Here is a 17,808-nt window from a genome sequence, read left to right on the forward strand (position 1 = left end):
TGATGCTGCACAGCCCTGCCCCTGCCCACATCTCCATCCCTAGCCCTGCCCCCGTTCCAGTTCTTGGGCTGCACTCCCAAGATCAGAGGGGTTGCCAGACCGGGGATCCCTCTACCCACTCTCCTGTCTGTGACACTGGCCAGCACCAGAGGAAGGAGCAAGACACTCTGCAGTTCTAGGATAACCTGTCCCCAGGGGAAGGTCCCTCCTGACCCCACTCCACCACCTCCTTCCTCCTTGGGTCTTCATCTTCTCCCCCTTGAGCCTACAGGGTTTTGTTCATGCAGCCCCCAGTGTCTGGATTGGCTTCTCTCTCCCAGGGCTCAAAGGAGCCTCTCAATCCACCTTCAGATCCCTCTTCAAACCCCACTTCGCTGGGCCAGCTCCCATCACCGCCCTTTGCTCTGCTGCTACCGGCTCCTCCCCCTGGTCCCAACCTCAGTCTTGGGATTCATGACCTGCCCTTTCATGCTACACAACACTGGTCTGGCATCTTCCTGTCGTTACCCTTCGCCCCTCCCCACCCCCATCCCCTGCAGCCCTGCCCAGCTCAGCAGTGGGTGCGACTGGTCTTTGGGACACAGGCAGAGCCCGGGGAGTGGGAGGTGAGAGCAGCAAATGGCAGCACCCAGCACGGACAGGAAGCACCGATCTGAGCTAGCCCGCAGGATCAGAGGATGCCGATGGTGTGAACAACCCCCCTGATGCTTCTTGACCAAAGACAATTTCCTGTGAGAGCCCGTGAGTCAGGCTCATGCACACTTGTTTGCTGAAGTGGCTACAATCAATTTCCAGCGAGCTCTCTGGCTGGCTGCAATCCTCCCTAGTTTGAACTACCTGTGCTAATTCCAAAACCTTTCCATTGACCTGCCGGATTGTAGGCCACTGATGTATAAACACTCAGAGGGAAAATCCACACCCCGCAAAACAACCTTAACTCTGCCCTCTTTGAGCCCTGCCTCAGGGTGCCACTAACACACATACCAGCACTCTGCCTCACACGTGCTACAGGACACGCTGAGCACAAAGCCCATGAGCGCTGTAGGACAGAGAACTTTGGGGGTCATAGTGGATGATCAGATGAACACGAGCTGCAGCCAAACAGAGCCAGTGAGATCCTGGGATGTAGAAACAGGGGAATCTGGAGAAGGAGCCAGGAGGTTATTTTGCCTCTGGATTTGGCCCTGGTATGATCGCTGCTGGGATCCTGTGTCCAGTTCTGGTGCCCACAATCCAGGAAGGATGCTGATAAATTGGAGAGGGGTCAAAGAGGACCCAGGAGGATGATTAAAGGATTGGAAACACGTGCGTGAGCACAAGCACCAGCAGGAACTGAACCAAGCAGCTTCAGAGCTAAAAGTGTGAGCCTTTCTACAGTGTGAACAAGAGAGCCAGGGGCTGTAACAGACCCACATCCTCTGCAGATCAGCACAGCCGGGGACACAAAACACGCCATGGCCAATGATTTATACAGGTCCATATACCCCCCCGCCACTGCTGCCCCTCAATGCCCTGGTGGGTTTGCTGAGTTTCCCAGAATGCACTGCTTCTGGGGGCTGGGCTGGGACGTGTGGGATCGGTACCCAAGGACATCTCTGTGGAAACCATTTAGGAGCCCGCAAGTGCGGACTCAGGGCGAACTTGCATCAGTTTGACACCCGGTTCAGCAAAGCCAGCCAGGGGCCCTGACCTGCTTGTATTCAAAGCTGTTCTGTCCAACCAGTGCAGGTCTCCAGCACAGTCCAGGGGAGGGTGGAGGAGAGATGTAGATCAGCCCACACATGCGCTTGGTACCTGCGTTTCCTGTGTGGTTTCCCTTGAAGAACGGTCAGTGCTGGTGGGAGCCCTGCGCTGCACAGACCGAGTCTGAGGGCCAGTTAATGGGAGGGGGGGCTCCTTCCCCTCTCTGAGCACCTGCTGGGAAATCAAACCAGGGCCATGCTTGGCCAATGGAGGATGAAGAGGGCTACACGGTATTAAACCTCCGTCCGAAGCAGAGACAACCAGGCCGCCCTCCGGGAGCTGGGCCCCAAGGTAAGTGACTGAGCATTCTCCCAGGCCGTCCACTTTCACAACGCAGCGATTACAGGGTGCGGCTGGGGCGTCACAGTGGGTAGGTCTACACTTACCTGCCGGTTCGACGCGGAGAGTTCGACTTTTCGGAGTTCGAACTATCGCGTCTAATCTGGACGCGATAGTTCGAACTCCGGAAGCGCTCCGTTCAACTCTGATACTCCACCACTGCAAATGGCGGTGGCGGAGTCGACCTTGGAGACGCGGAGTTCGGTCCCGTGGCGTCTGGACGGGCAAGTCAGTCGAACTAAGGTAGCTATTCGCGTAGCTGAAGTCGCGTACCTTAGTTCGACCCCCCCCCTCCCGTAGTGTAGACTGTGGCAAAGTCCCGTCTCAGTCTCCCCAGCCTCTGCTGTTTTTAGCTCTGGTGAGACCAGCTAGGGTAATGCAGTCCCCCTTAGGACTCAGGGGAAGTCTGTCCCCTGTCTTCTCACCAGTCTTAATTAAAGTATTTTTACCCTGCCTTGTAGGAGAGCGTCCTGCCGCTCTGCCTGGGAAGGCTTGCTGCTCCAATACTCCTGGTAGCCAGGCTCCTTCTCTCTCTGCTTTCGCCCCCCCTTCCTTCCTCCCAGGAAGGGGTTTAAAAAGGTCTCAGGCAGCTCCAAGTTGTAACCAGCTGATCCTAATTACCCTCAGGTAGCTCCCCTCAGCTGATTCTAATTTGCTACCTCAGCTGAACCTGCTTGACCTGTAGTTGCCTCTCAGTTGATAAGGAGGAGGGCCTTTAACCCTCTGGGACTGACTCCTCCCCCTCTGGCAACTGTCTGTCCTGAGTTTATCACACATCCCCGCTCAACACTACAGGGTTGGGCTACTTGGGTCGGCAAAACAGTGTACCCTTGAAAGGCCATCCGCGTTGCCATGCTTGATTCCAGACCTTTGTTGTACTCTGAAGTGGAAGGGTTGTAGCGACAGGAACCACCTGGTCACTCGCATTTTCTCTTTGTTTTGGTGCATCCACTTCAGGGGAGCATGGTCCGTGACAAGGGTAAACTTCCGTCCGAGTAGGTAATAGCGAAGACTTTCAATGGCCCACTTTACGGCCAGGCATTCCTTTTCAACTACGGCATATTTCCGTTCCTGGGCAGGAGTTTCCTACTGAGGAACAGGACGGGGTGTTCTTCCGCTCCAACCAGTTGTGAAAGCACCGCTCCCAACCCAACTTCTGAGGCATCCGTTTGCAAGATAAACTCCTTCTCCCAGTCTGGAGCTACCAGCACTGGGTCAGTGCAGAGCGCGGTCCGCAGATCTGCGAATGCCTCCTCAGCCGCGCTAGACCATTTCACTATATCTGGGCCACGGGCTTTCGTTAGGTCAGTTAGCGGGCATGCCCTGGTGGCGAAGTGGGGGATGAACCGCCTGTAGTACCCCACCAGCCCCAGGAATGCTCTGACCTGTTTCTTCCGGACAGGTCGGGGCCAATTCTGTATTGCCTCTAACTTGTTGAGTTGGGGCTTTACCACACCTCTCCCCACTATATATCCAAGGTATTTGGCTTCTGCTAGCCCAATTGCGCATTTGGAGGGATTTGCAGTCAGCCCTGCCTTCCTCAAGGTGTCCAGGACTGCTTCCACCTTCCCCAAGTGCGTCTCCCAATCCGGACTATGGATAATGACGTCATCAAGATAGGCGGCCGCATACCTACCATGTGGGCGTAACAGTTTGTCCATGAGTCGTTGGAAGGTGGCAGGAGCCCCATGTAAACCGAACGGGAGGACAGTGTATTGATACAGTCCCTCTGGAGTTGAAAAGGCCGTCTTCTCTTTGTCGGCCCTGGCCAAGGGAATTTGCCAATAACCCTTAGTCAGGTCAAGGGTGGACAAAAATCGTGCTTTCCCCAGTCGGTCAATTAGCTCATCTATCCGGGGTATAGGGTACACATCAAATTGGGACACCTCATTCAGTTTCCGGAAGTCATTGCAAAACCTCATACTGCCATCCGGCTTAGGTACTAGGACCACTGGGCTTGACCATTGGCTATGAGACTCTTCAATGACCCCTAGCTTCAACATTTTCCTGACTTCTGACTTGATCTCTTCTCTTTTCGCCTCCGGGATCCGGTATGGCTTTACATTCACCTTCACTCCCGGCTCTGTGAGGATGTGATGGTGAACCTCAGTAGTCCGGCCTGGCTTTTCTGAGAACACGTCCTGGTTGCGTTCAATCATGTGGATTACCTCCGCTCGTTGGTCAGAGGTCAATTCTGGGGATATTCCCACTTGGCCAGGCAGGTTGCTCTCGGGAGGGTGACCTATAGTGACCACATGCGCTTCTCTGTCTTGCCAAGGTTTCAACAGGTTCACATGATAGATTTGTTCCAGCTTCCGGCGTCCGGGCTGTCGGACTTTGTAATCGACCTCTCCAACGGCTTCTATTATCTCGTACGGCCCCTGCCATCTGGCCAGGAGCTTGCTCTCTGCTGTGGGTACGAGTACCATCACCCGATCTCCCACCTGGAATTTTCGGGTCGTCGCCTGGCGATTGTAATATGTTTGTTGGGCCCCTTGTGCTCTCTCCATGTGTTCCCGCACTATGGGAGTGACTTGGGCTATCCTGTCTTTCATCTGCAACACATGCTCGATGACGTTTCTCCTGGGTTCGGCTGTTCTTCCCAACTTTCTTTGGCAATGTCCAGTATGCCGGGGTGGCGACCATATAACAGTTCGAACGGGGAAAACCCAGTCGAAGTCTGAGGCACCTCCCTGATCGCAAACATTAGGTACGGTAGCAGGGTGTCCCAGTTCCTCCCATCCCGGCTCACCACCTTCCGTATCATGTTCTTCAACGTCCTATTAAACGCTTCGGCGAGGCCATCGGTCTGCGGATGATAGACTGATGTCCTTAGGGTCCTTATGTGGAGCATTGCACATAGATCCTTCATTAATTTAGACACAAAGGGAGTTCCTTGATCTGTCAGGATCTCTTTGAGTATTCCACTGTAGCGAAAATTTGGATTAATTCTTTAGCTATGGTCTTGGGCGTAGTGTTCCGTAGGGGAATGGCCTCGGGTATCGGGTGGCATAATCTAGCACCACCAGTATGTGCTGATGGCCCCGGCTGATCTTTCTAACGGCCCTACTAGGTCCATAGCTATCCGCTCAAAGGGACTTCAATAATCGGAGAGGTACCAAAGGTGCCCTTAGCGGGTCGGGGCCCGTGTAACTGGCATTCTGGACAGGAGGCACAATATCGTCGGACCGCTGCATATATTCCAGGCCAAAAACCTCTGTAGAATTCGGTCCAGGGTTTTATCTACCCCTAGATGTCCCCCGAACAAATGGCTGTGAGCTAGGTCCATCACACCCCTCTGATGTTTCTGTGGTACTAGGAGCTGTTCCACGACTTGCTCTTGGATACGGACAACACGGTACAGCAGATCCTGCTTGATCATATACGGCCCTGGGCCCTTGGCTCTCCCTTCCACAGGGACCCCATTCACCTCCACTACTTCTTTGCGAATGTTCTGGTATACTGGATCATTGGCCTGAACCTGTCCAAAATACTCTAGTGAACTTCCAAGATGCCAAAACTCACAGCGTACTATCTCCCCCTCTTCTTCAAGGGAGGTACATCGGGAACTGTGCCCCGCTACTGGCTCCACAACCTCCTGCCTAGTCCCTCGTCCGTTGGGCCAACTCTCTCCCTACGAGTATAGGCTTCTGATTCTGGGCCAAGATGCTCGTTCCTCCTCTTATCTGCCCTCCTTTCTGCTTGAGTCTTCCTGGTTTTCCCAGGGGCGAGAATAAGTCCTGGGCAAATTCTTGGAAGGCTGGGGGGTTGCTAGCTATTGAGGCCATCCCATTGCTCTCTGTGGTGTTATCTTCTTCTGACTCCACTCCAGGAAGTAGACTGCCAAACCCTGGGAAGTCTCGTCCTATGAGGACTGGGTAGGGGAGTTTTGGGACCACCCCCGCCATCACCTTAGTGGGGTTTCCTTGGACCTCTATTTTCACTCGGATGGTCGGATAGTAATTTACATCCCCATGGACACAGGATATCCCTGTGCGCTTGGCCCGGGATAGTTGATCATACCCGACCAGCTTTCCCGAGACCAGCGTGACTGCACTTCCTGAGTCTACTAACGCGGTGGTCTTTATACCATTCATTTTGACTTGCCTAGTATATCTATGAGGGACCATCGCTACTCCTACTAGGCTTATCAGGTCACATAACTCTTCTAGATTTCCCAGGTCGCATTGCATGGGCTCCTCTAGGTTTGGGCATTGGGCAGCTATATGCCCTATCTCTCCACATGCATAGCATCGGTACCCTCCTCGGGCAGCCCCTTAATTTTTGGGCTGTGGGCCTTACCCCGAGTCTCTCTCTCCCAGTCCCCAGGTCCCTCCGAGTACTTTGGCTGCTCTTCGTTTTCCTTCTTCCCTGCCATAGTTCGGCCTGGAGCTATGGCAACTCGGGCCCTTGGTACGTAGCCTTGCCTCCTATCCTGGCGCCTCCCTTCCCCAATGGTCCGAGAGAGTTCCTGTGCTGCTAGATGTCTCTCTACAAGGGCAACTAGCTCATCAAAGGAGGAGGGATCATTTTGACTGACCCATCCTCGTATGTCCGCGGTAGCCCTCTCATGTACCTGTCCACAACTATGGTTTCCACGACTTCCTCCGCCGGCGGGTCTCGGAGCACAGCCATTTCCGGGCCAGATGGATCAGGTCAAACAGCTGGGACCTCGGGGCTTTGTTGGCTCGGTATTTCCACTCGTGGAACCTCTGCACCCTTATAGCTATCGTCACGCCAGACCTTGCCAGGATCTCGGCCTTTAGCTGGGAGTAATCGGAAGCTGCTTCTGTTGCCATATCAAAATACGCTTTCTGTGCCTCCCCACACAGAAAAGGTGCCAGGATACTGGCCCACTGGTCTTGGGGCCAGGCCTCCCGCCGGGCCGTCCTCTCAAACGCAAGGAGATACGCCTCCACGTCATCATCCACTGTCATCTTCTGTAAGTAGCGGCTGGCGTGCAGGGGCCGAGTCCCATGGGGGCCGTGCGTTAGGTGGTCAGGGCCTTTAGCTGGTTCACAACCTCATGCAAGGTGGCTCGATCCTGAGCCGCTTGGCTCATCAGGAGTTGATTTGTCTCCTGCTGCATTCGCATCGCCTCCTGCTGGGCAGCCATCTGCACCCTGGTAGCTTCTTGCTGGGCCGCAGTGGCCTGCACCAATGCCTTCACTACATCTTCCATTTTTATTTTTATTTTTTTGGGGGTGCTTTTACCCTGCCCCGAGACGGTTTGCCGCAAAGTCTCACTGAATCCCACTCCTCAAACCACGTGTGGCAAAGTCCCGTCTCAGTCTCCCCAGCCTCTGCTGTTTTTAGCTCTGGTGAGACCGGCTAGGGTAATGCAGTCCCCCTTAGGACTCAGGGGAAGTCTGTCCCCTGTCTTCTCACCCGTCTTAATTAAAGTATTTTTACCCTGCCTTGTAGGAGAGCGTCCTGCCACTCTGCCTGGGAAGGCTTGCTCCAATACTCCTGGTAGCCAGGCTCCTTCTCTCTCTGCTTTCGCCCCCCCTTCCTTCCTCCCAGGAAGGGGTTTAAAAAGGTCTCAGGCAGCTCCAAGTTGTAACCAGCTGATCCTAATTACCCTCAGGTAGCTCCCCTCAGCTGATTCTAATTTGCTACCTCAGCTGAACCTGCTTGACCTGTAGTTGCCTCTCAGTTGATAAGGAGGAGGGCCTTTTAACCTCTGGGACTGACTCTCCCCTCTGGCAACTGTCTGTCCTGAGTTTATCACAAGACCCACAGGAGCTGAAATTTACTGGGAGTTGGCGCCCAACTCCACTGGACGGCTCTGACAGTCCCAGCCTGGGCCTTTACACGCCGCATGTCAGAGAAGGGATGAGGGAAAGTCTCGGGCGTGTGGATGACCCACAGAGTGAAGCACAACTCCCTGCAGCAGAGAGTGAGTGAAGATACTCCCTGTATTTCCAGTGTCACTGCTAAGGGCTTGATCTGGCTAATACTTACTTGTGGGTGTAGGATTTCCTACTGTGAGTAGCACCATTGACGTCTGGCATTTTCTTCAGCATTGCACAGTGGGAAAGTATCAAACCAACAAAGTACCCAGTAAATGTTAGGGCTCCGATAAATCCACCGGTGCGGTGCTTGACTGACCACCAGTAAGTGTATTTTCAGTGGACATTGAATGCAAACAATGGGATATGTTGACACTGCTGTGATAGACAATGGAAAATGCCCTGTAGCCTTATTATGAAATCTGAATGTGCATCATCATTCAGGGGGTTCCCACAGCCTAGGATCTTAGTCTAAATGAAGACTGATGCCACATTTTCCATAAGGACGAGGTAGCCAGACAATGTTGCACCAATTTAATGTGAATGTCAGTGGTCCCAGACGTTATTCTTTCCTTCCTTTGCCAGCGAGGACTGGGGAAATACTGCAACAAATCTTCCCAGAGATTTGTTTGAATTTTGAGCTGCGTTTGGGCCCCTTTTGTGCTCACTTCCTGCATATATCCTAACTTACAAGCTCCTGGGCAGGAATAATTGCTCAGGAAATTATTACATGCTTGGAAACAGGGAATTTTTAGGCAAATATTGGAGAAGTTCCCCAGCAAGGGGCACAGTGAGTTTCCAGTCTGCAGGGGAAGGGGATCTGTAGGGGGCATGGGAGGAAGTGTGACACAGCGCCATCAGGTGGTCACTGCAGGTATCTCTCAGGATGGGCAGTGGCAGGAGGGGGAGGCTAGAGAGACACCTGGGATAGGTCTACACTGCAGCTGGACACGTGTCTCCCAGCCCAGGTAGCCAGACACACTCTGCCACCTCCCAGCTGCAGGGCAGGCAGGTACCCTTAGAGCTGCAGTTCCGGGGGTCTCTGAGCGAGGGCTGATCGGCCACAGGTTTGGTACCACGGCAACTATCAGTTTAGAAACAACACAGTGACACTGGTGCAAGTGCTGGGGAGGATCCGGTTAGAAAGGTGCCTTGTGATGCTCTACCTCATTCCCATCCTCTTGGGTATTAAACTGTTCCTCAGCTTCCCAATGCTGCATTCTGGGGGCACCGCCCGGAGGATGCTCCGCTGGGGCTGAGGGGGAGAACGACCCCCGGTGGGGGCTGCGCTGGCCCCAGAGGGGAGCCCATCCCCGGGTGTGTTACTGTCCCTCCCGCTGGGGCTGACGGTGTGTTACCAAACACGACTCTTCCAGGTTCCCCTCGGTACCCGTGCTGGATCTGGGTGGCCCTCGGGCTGGCCGGGGCCGGGTGCCTCGTCCTGCTGGGAGCGGTGGTAGCACTGGCGGTTTGGGGTGAGTATCTCGAGGCCGCTGAGGCATTTAACAGGCTCACAGACGTTATTTGTACTAGAGGGTTGCACACTTCGTAGCTTGTGTCGAGCTCACTGCACCGACCAGGGGCTCCTGGCAGCCCCCCCCCATTGCAGGGACTCCCTGCAACCCAACCCCCTCCCTCATCCCAGGGGTTCATTGTCCCCCATTCTCCCCCATTTGCCAGGCTCTCTGTGTACCCCTCCCCCCATGCCAGGGGTTCTGCACATCTCTCCCATTCCTCCCTCCCCCCACACCAGGGTCACACATTGTCTCTCCCCCATGGCAGGGTCTGGGAGTCCCCCTACTCCTGTGTCCCCATCTCCAGGTCCCCACTTTCCCCCCCTAGGTTTGCCCCTGGCCAGGTTTTCCCAGGATTGCCCCTTTGTTGAGGTCGCTGTCCTGGGAGATCTGCCCAGGTGCTCAGTGCACGCTGCCAGCTGTCCAGTTTTATGGGCTCAGGATCACGCTGGGTATTTGTACCGCAGAGGTGGCAACCTTCCCCCGCAACCCCATCTCCACTCTGGGTCTCTGCTTCCCCACCACCACCACTGCCTCATCCCTCTCATCCCCACTCCGCTTCCCCCTACTAACTGTGCCTGGCAGGCTCGTATTTCTGTTAGAGGTCAGGCTACAGACAGCGTCCACACACAGCAAGTTAAGCTGCTGTCTGTGATCTGTGCAGGGGATGCCAGAGAGACTTTCTGCTGGCAGCACCAGGCAGCCTGGGAAGCCTGATTTTCCCCTGAATCCGGCTTTCCTGGGGTTCCGATTTGCACCAGAATCAGCTGGATTCTGCCCATCAGTGCCTAGAACAGTCCCTGGAATGGCAGGATGGGTCGGATGCGGCGTTCCAAAGTTACCATGTTACAAACAGAGAAATGCTGCCACATTGGGTCCAGGCCCCCACCCCAGTGCAGCAGCACTGAGAGGCTCAGGCGAGATTGGGGCTGCACAAACACACCACGAGACAATCCCTGCTCCAAGGAGCTCAGAGTCCAGCTAAGCACCATGAATTCCCCCCTCCTTCCACAACCCCGCTGTGAGTCCAGCTCTGAGTCCAGTCCATGGGTGACACTTAATCGCCACCCCGCGGGTCAGATGTTATCCCAGCAGGTGCAGTTAGGAGCTTAGTACATGACATTCGTGTGAGCTGACTGGGACAGCGTCACTGTTACACTTCCCCTGCGTGTGTGACACACCCAGCCTATGTGTAACCCCTCTGCCAGGTGGTGTCACCAGCACCAAGGGCCGGGTTCAACATCTAGGGGTTCCTCTTAACAACACAAATCAGAACTGGCTTGAGCCCCAGCCAGTAATCTGGGAAAACTAAACATCCTTGGGTGCTTCTAAGAGACAAAACTTCCCATGTGTACAACAAACAAAAACGTTTAGTTAAAGGGAACCCAGCATTAATTTGGGAAAACACCCCCACCATGATTGGTAAGTCCAAATACCCACCCCCCTGTACGCTGGGCAGTGTCCTTTGCTTCAGTTTCCCACCTTCCAATGTGAAAGTCAGATGAACAAACACACCACTCCCTGCTCCCTCCACTGCACCCCACTCACAGCTGCCGTCCGTAGTCAGTGAAGATCCAGAGTTTAGAGGTGCAGTCACATGGGTTCCCCCCTCACTGTCACTGCTTGTCGCTCACTGCCATCTGACATCTAAGAGTCAGCCCCTAGACCCGCTCAGCAGTGATCTCAGCTCTAGGAACCACTGAACAGAAACAAGGACCCTCAGTTGAGTCCAGTCAGCTCTCTTTAAACACGGGAGATGTGTCTACACTACAATTAAACACCTACAGCTGGCCTGGAGCAGCTGACTCAGGCTGTGGGTCTGTAAAATTGCTGTGTAAACATTTGGGTTTAGGTTACAACCTAGGCTCTAGGACTCTCCCGACACCAGCAGATTCCCAGCACCCAGTTTCCAGCCTAAGCCTACATACGTACATTACAATTCTAAAATCCTGCAGCTCACACCCAAGGCAACTAACACCAGCCAACCACAGATATTTAACTACAGTGGAGACATAGCTTGACACTACAGGCAGACACCACAGACAATCATAACTCTATTTTACCCATACACCAATCCTTAATGAGAGTTGGCATCCCTACCCCGTGCTTAGCAAAGTGAGGTTAAGGTTAGGTGACCTCAATCAGGTCAGGCAAAGCACAGTTCTGCTGCCCTTGACCTGTACAATCAGTAGAACAACATTTCATTACCCTGCATTCAATTTGTAACCCATCACCAGCCAAAATTGATCATTTTGACAAAGCGGGTCTGTCTGCTGAATGCCTAGCCAGAGTAGGCATGTCTATGCAAATACATTCTGCTCCTGAGACCTTCCCCCAGTTCATCACTAGATATTTAAACGATACAAAGTGTTTGAAGCATCAGTTATTGTATTATTCATTGTGTTATACAGGTTGTAGTAGATGTTAGCTGGCTAGTATTGACGGCATATACATATACACAGTTCTGCCGTGTCCCCCATGCGGTATATGGGTGGTGGGGTTCAAGGTACAGCCAGCAAGCAGGAGAGCTCATCAGACCCTGCTTACAGGTTAGACCATGTAATGAATGAGTTTGTCTCTCTGCCCCTGGCCTAGCTGCGATGGAACCTTGATTTTACACCCTCTACAGGCTGGTTTTTAATCCCTAAATAGTTGCCTTAGAAGTGACTGTGATGATGTTTTGAAGTTTCCCAATTGCCTGTCTTGTGTGAAGGACAGACCAGAGGAGCTACAAACGCATCAGAGAATGATGGTGCCAGAATCTTCAGTAGCACTGAATGCAGCTCCTGCCTGGAGGATTTCCGGTCTCGCTTGAAATCAATTCTGTGTGAACCCCACAATGGCAGCTTGGCAGGTAACCCCGGCTCCTACTGTCCCAGAACCAGGAGTCACTCTCCCTGGAAGAGTTTGCAGACTCCCTGTGACTGAAAACGCAGTCACCGTGTTAAAGGGACACTGTCAGCTAGAAATACCATGGGCTAGATTCTCATTCGCACCAAGGTCCCTTTATTTACACTACTGCAGCACTGCCATCCCCTGCTGCTCAAAAACCATTAGTCAGGCCCTCAAAAATCATAAGATTTTAGAAAAATAATACTTTTGTGGTTGGGGTTTTTTTTTCTTACTCACTTTCTGGTTTCTGAGCTTCTAGGTTGCATTAAAGTCACATTTTCAAACTTATCTTTTTTTAAAAAAAGTGAAATTCTCACAATCCCCTGACTCCAAGAGCTGGGGCTCAAAGGAAAAACCACCAAATATAATTAAACTTGTGATTAAATGTGAGAGTTGGCAACACTGCCGCTTGGGCAGTGAAAAGGAGGCTAAATGTAGGAGGAAATTTACAGTTTCCAGGGGAACACGTTTATTTTAACCAAAAACTGAAAAATTTCAACTGAAACATTTTCATGTGATTTTCATTCTGAAAAAAAGGCAATTTTGGGGGTCAAGAAAAGTGGACAGAAAATTTTCAATCTATTCTGCTCATAACTACGGCAGGAGAACAATGTTCAGCCAGCAGGGTGATGTTTAAGTTGATGGGGGGGCGGAACGGGACAACCTTTTAATATGCTTGAATGCTTTGGGTGTCATGATGTGCTATACACCCCAAGCGCCCCTGTGTTTTTTCACTTCATCCATCCCAGTGGGTGGGTGCAAGACACACGCTGTGGCTGCCTTTGTCTGTACCAATACGGCTGGGTTACTCTCCCTTGTTGGCTGCAGTGGTGTTGTAGCTGGGTTGGTCCCAGAAAGTTAGAGAGACAAGACCATGGGCCAACTTCTGATGGTGAAAGGTACAAACTTTGGAGCTCCACAGAGCTCTTCTTTGGGTTTCCTCTGATTTCCTCCCCCAGCCCGGAAGAAGAGCTCCGTGGAGCTCCGCGTTTATATCTTCCACCAACGGAAGTTAGTCCAGGAACAGGAATTACCCAGCTTGGCTCTCTCTTTCCTTGTTGCCGTCGTCCTCTTTATCTCCACCTGTTTCACATCAGATGTCTAGGCTGGGAGCTCTTTGTGCAGGGGCGGCTCCAGGCCCCAGCACGCAAAGCACGTGCTTGGGGCAGCATGCCATGGGGGGATCTTTGCCGGTTGCCGGGAGGGTGGCAGGCAGGGCTCCAGTGGACCTCCCGCAGATGTGCCTGTGGAGGGTCCGCTGGTCCTACGGCTTCGGTGGAGCTGCGGGACCAGCAGACCCTCCACAGGCATGTCTGCGGGAGGTCCACCGGAGCCGCGGGACCGGCGACCGGCAGAGCACATGCCGCCGTGCTTGGGGCGGCAAAATGTCTGGAGCCGCCCCTGTCTTTGTGGCAGAGATTGTCTTGTCTTACTATGTGTGTGCAGTAGGGTGACCAGATGTCCCGATTTTATAGGGACAGTCCTGATTTTTGGGACTTTTTCTTATATAGGCTCCTATTACCCCCCTCCCCCGTCCCAATTTTTCCACACTTGCTGTCTGGTCACCCTAGTGTGCAGCATCCCTAGCCCAACCCCAAACCCGATCCAGGGCAGGAACCTCTCAGCTCTACTGTATTTCTTTGTATTGCAGTCCTGCCTCGGGGATCGAGGACCCCTTGTGCCAGATGCCATAAAAAACACGTCCCAAAAAGACAATCCCTTCCCCAGGGAGTGAACAGTCTAAGCACAATAAACAAGGCTCAGCCCTTTGTGCAGAGGAGCAGCAGTGACATCTAGTGGGCAGAATAATTCCCATTGCTAGAGCACAGACAATCTTAACAAAAGTGTAATAATACAACTGCTCAAGAGGCTGGATCCCAAAGTGCTTTACAAACCACATAGTACTCATGGGAATCATTACCCCCACCACTGACATGCAGCCACCTCTGGGGTGAAACTCAACAGCTGTTCAGCAGCACACAACACTGGCAGACGATCTCTTAGGGGAATGGTTGAAGCAGAATCCACTCCCCTATTGGAATTGCCCAGGGTATTTGCGGGAGGCAAATTGTAGTCCCCCGAACTGTAATTTGAACCGACTCAGACCTCCACCATTAAAGAAGAGCCATAGGATTTGTAATGACCATAATGGGACCTTGCTTTTAACTCTCAGCTGAATCGTGACACCAGCTGCCAGGTTGGGTCTCTGGGTTCAGTTCTGCCTTAGTCACCCGTATTATTTGTTTCAACACTGAGTTTCCCTTGAGGTCTCCCATCAGGGCCCAGCCTGTGTCTGTCTCTGTTCAGCTTTTATAAGCTGACATAGTCAACCCCCAAGGAATTACATTTGAATGCACCAAGCCAGAGATTCCTCCCACCCAGTGATTCCTGCATTGAGCCCAGAACTTGTGACTGAGTCAGAGCAGATCTTTAGTAAGAAACCAACTCTGTGTAACGACTTGGAGCGAATTCTCTCCTCTCTGGCCTCCCAGCACCTTGCTGGGAGCACCGTGCCCGGCTGTATGAGTGCTGACCCTGAGGAAAGCCCTCACTACTACATTGAGAGCAAAGGCTCTTTACGTGCCTGTAGGGGAAACTCAGCAATATCTAGAACTAGAGCTGGTACATTTGTAAACCTATTTTATGGAAAATGTGAAAAGAAATGGAAGTTTGATGTCCTTTGAAGGAAGTAAAAAGCAAAACTGCTCTCTCTCATTTCCAGTGGGGAAAATGTTAAGGGTAAGTGGTTTTTTCCTCATGAAAACTAAATGAAATCCTGCCCATGGAAAAACATCTGTATTTCCATTTTGTATTTACTCACACAGTGTCAAAAAAATGAACAATTTCAACTAAAATAAACACTTTCCTTTTGGTCAAAATGGCAATTCCCGTTAAAAAAGAACTTGAACGAGCATTTTCAGCCAGCTGCAGTTTGAATTTTCAGAATGAATGACACCTCTGTTCCCATCTCTCCCTCCAGGGGGCTCCGGGTGCAAACTCTGCCCCAGGGACTGGCTGCTGCATGGGGACGAGTGCTACTGGCTGTCTAAAGAGAGTAAAGACTGGACTGGGAGCCGTGACGACTGCTCGGGGAAGAGCTCTCGCATGCTCGTGATCCAGAACAGGGAGGAGATGGTAACAAAATACAGGCTCATCAAACTCCAGCTGGAGAGAGACGTGTGTCCCTAGTTACAATCCCAGAGCAGCAGGTTTATCCAGCCTGACTCTACCCCTCTGCCCCATTTCTCCAAACTCTGCTCTGGGGGTTTTTCTCCCCTTCTGGGGCATCTGGCTGATTAACATACAGTTCAGAACAAGACCCCCACAGCGTTCCCACCCCAGACTGCCCAGCTGGCTCCTGCAGGCTCTGCCCCCCCGAGCCTTGTCTGGGAGCTCAGCAGAGTCATTCTGCACAGAGCTACTCACAGAACCCCCCTACGCCACCAAATCTCACCCTGCTTTGACTGACCTCGGGCTGCCCTTGTAGCCCCACCAGGCCTGGATCCTGGTCACCTGCTTCCCTCACCTGAACCTCTCAGCCCAGGGGCACCTAGTCACAGGTGAGGCTGAACCCAGGACTCCCTTAAAGGGCCAGTTCACCAAGGACTGGTGCTGGTTTTACCATGTCTTCATAGAGAGACTCTGCCCACCCAGGGGCGAGGGTGAATTAGCTCAGGGGCTGATGGGTTCTCCTGTTGGCATTATGGGCGGAGCCACTGAAGCCAAAAGCAGGTATTAAACAGGAGCACTAAGGGAATTCTTCTAGCCTGTTACGGCATATTCACCCCTCCCCCTCTGCTTGGCACCTCACAGGATTTCATACAGGATGTTACACAAGGTTCAAGCTACATCTGGATTGGACTTACGGTGACACCCGCAGGGGGGAAATGGACCTGGGTGGACGGTTCCCCGTTAGATCCAATGCTGTAAGTGCTGCCTGACATTTCCTGTTTGAGATATTTGGGAAAAGCTCCCATTGTATAACTTGCTGATGTTAAATATCCAATGTCTGTCTAAGGCCTTCAAAGTTTTACCAGCGTAACTACATCTGTTAAGGGTATTTTTGCTGTGCCTCCAAAGGCCCTAGTGTAGCTGCAGTTATACCAATGTGCCTGTGCTTATTGCAGTGTAGCTTATGCTGATCGGGGCCACTGGCATAAGCTGTAGTGGTAGAAGCCCTTAGATATGGATATAGCTGTGTCCACACTACAGGGCTTCCAGTATAACTGCCCCAGAAACCCCCACTAGCGTAGTCAAGGGCGAAGGTGCTGATCTGGCCCCTATTACCATAGTATCTGAATAAACAGAGCAGGGCAATTATGGGGTGATCCATTCCATCAGCTACACTAAGCTTCTGGCGGTCAAAGGTTTAGGGTTGCCCCATACACAAGGTTGCATCCCTCATCATCTCAGCTAATAACTGTTGATGAACCTACCCTCCATGAACTTACCCAGTACTTTTTTGAACCCAGTTATACCACCTGCACGAGAGGCACAGCGCTTATGTCGATGTAGCAGGGCAACCCAGTGCCCACATAGATGTTGCGTCACTTACATTGCCTGTTGGCTGTCACTCCTGTCAATTGGTTGGTTGAGGGGCTCCAGCTGTTAGCCCCACGGAGCTGTCAGTGCCCCACTTCAGTCGGTGTGAGCGCACCTGTTAAGGACGTGCATCACCAGCAGGAGGAGGATAGTGTGGAGACTAACAGCTGATTGAATTACTTTGGTGGCTGTATGTTGAACTAAATTAAGTCAACCTAATTTTGTAGCGTAGACAAGCCCTCAGACTTTGTTTTTAAAGGAAAACCAAGATGCAGGAGCTCACGGTGGCCACTTCCAACAAAAAAGCACCAGGTCACTGACCCATGAGTTTCAGCCTAGTTCATTCCTTGCCAGAGACCCCCTAACTCACCTCACCTCCTGGGCTGCCTTCTCACCTGAAGCTCTGTGGGAAAGTTACAAAGATGAAGGACAACACCAGAGCCAAGCTTCTCATTAGAGAGAGGTGTTATCTTTCTTCCCCCTATGGGCCTTTCCTTGTTAAAGAGAACCACCATGATACTGACTCTCTTTAATTCTGCAGCTTCCAAGTCTCAGGCTCTGCTGAAGGGAACAGCTGTGGCTGGATAAGAGGCAGCCGGATTCAGTCTGAGACATGTGGTGCTGAGTTCAAATGGATCTGCCAGAAAGAAGCTGCCGTGATATAAACAGTTGGGTCTGAGGATCCACATTTGTGTCTCTGTAATGTGCAGCATCCTGGGTTTAGTCTCACGGGGCAGGATTGGGCTTTAGGCAGAGCTCTAAGACGGGGGCAGAGCAGAGCCCCGGGAGGTGCAGGGACTCAGGTGCCCCTCGCAGTCACAGTCCCTCCCCTTGGTCCTTCTCACTGGGCTGGGGCTTTGGGGTGTAATTTATAACTGCCCCAAACCTGCAGAAAGTTACTCCCTGAGCTGCTTCCTGGGGTACCCAGGGCTCGCCACCACCTGCCCTTTGCCTGAAGGAGCCTGGTCTGTGCCTGCCGGGGGTCA

At 52.5% G+C, this 17,808-nt stretch overlaps 1 protein-coding gene across 1 annotated transcript; it reads left to right on the forward strand.

Annotated features, from left to right (window-relative positions):
- Positions 1 to 1,949: 1,949 nt before the first annotated feature.
- Positions 1,950 to 17,581, forward strand: LOC120383455 (killer cell lectin-like receptor subfamily F member 1). The gene is made up of 6 exons (XM_039501608.1): positions 1,950 to 2,034; positions 9,251 to 9,349; positions 12,075 to 12,242; positions 15,261 to 15,415; positions 16,094 to 16,206; positions 17,364 to 17,581. The coding sequence occupies exons 1-6, from the start codon at positions 1,950 to 1,952 to the stop codon at positions 17,485 to 17,487; spliced, it is 744 nt and encodes a 247-aa protein (XP_039357542.1). The 3' UTR covers positions 17,488 to 17,581.
- The last annotated feature ends 227 nt before the right edge of the window (positions 17,582 to 17,808 follow it).

The sequence above is a fragment of the Mauremys reevesii genome, linkage group 15, assembly GCF_016161935.1.
Source record: "Mauremys reevesii isolate NIE-2019 linkage group 15, ASM1616193v1, whole genome shotgun sequence".
Classification (NCBI taxonomy): Eukaryota; Metazoa; Chordata; order Testudines; family Geoemydidae; genus Mauremys; species Mauremys reevesii.

Bases quoted from the DNA above. Each gene is read 5' to 3' on its own strand.
- LOC120383455 (XM_039501608.1), top strand. From the start codon at position 1,950: ATGGAGGATGAAGAGGGCTACACGGTATTAAACCTCCGTCCGAAGCAG. The intron at 9,350-12,074 runs GTGAGTATCTCG...GATGTTTTGAAG, and splicing joins GGTAGCACTGGCGGTTTGGG to TTTCCCAATTGCCTGTCTTG. The intron at 16,207-17,363 runs GTAAGTGCTGCC...TTAATTCTGCAG, and splicing joins TCCCCGTTAGATCCAATGCT to CTTCCAAGTCTCAGGCTCTG.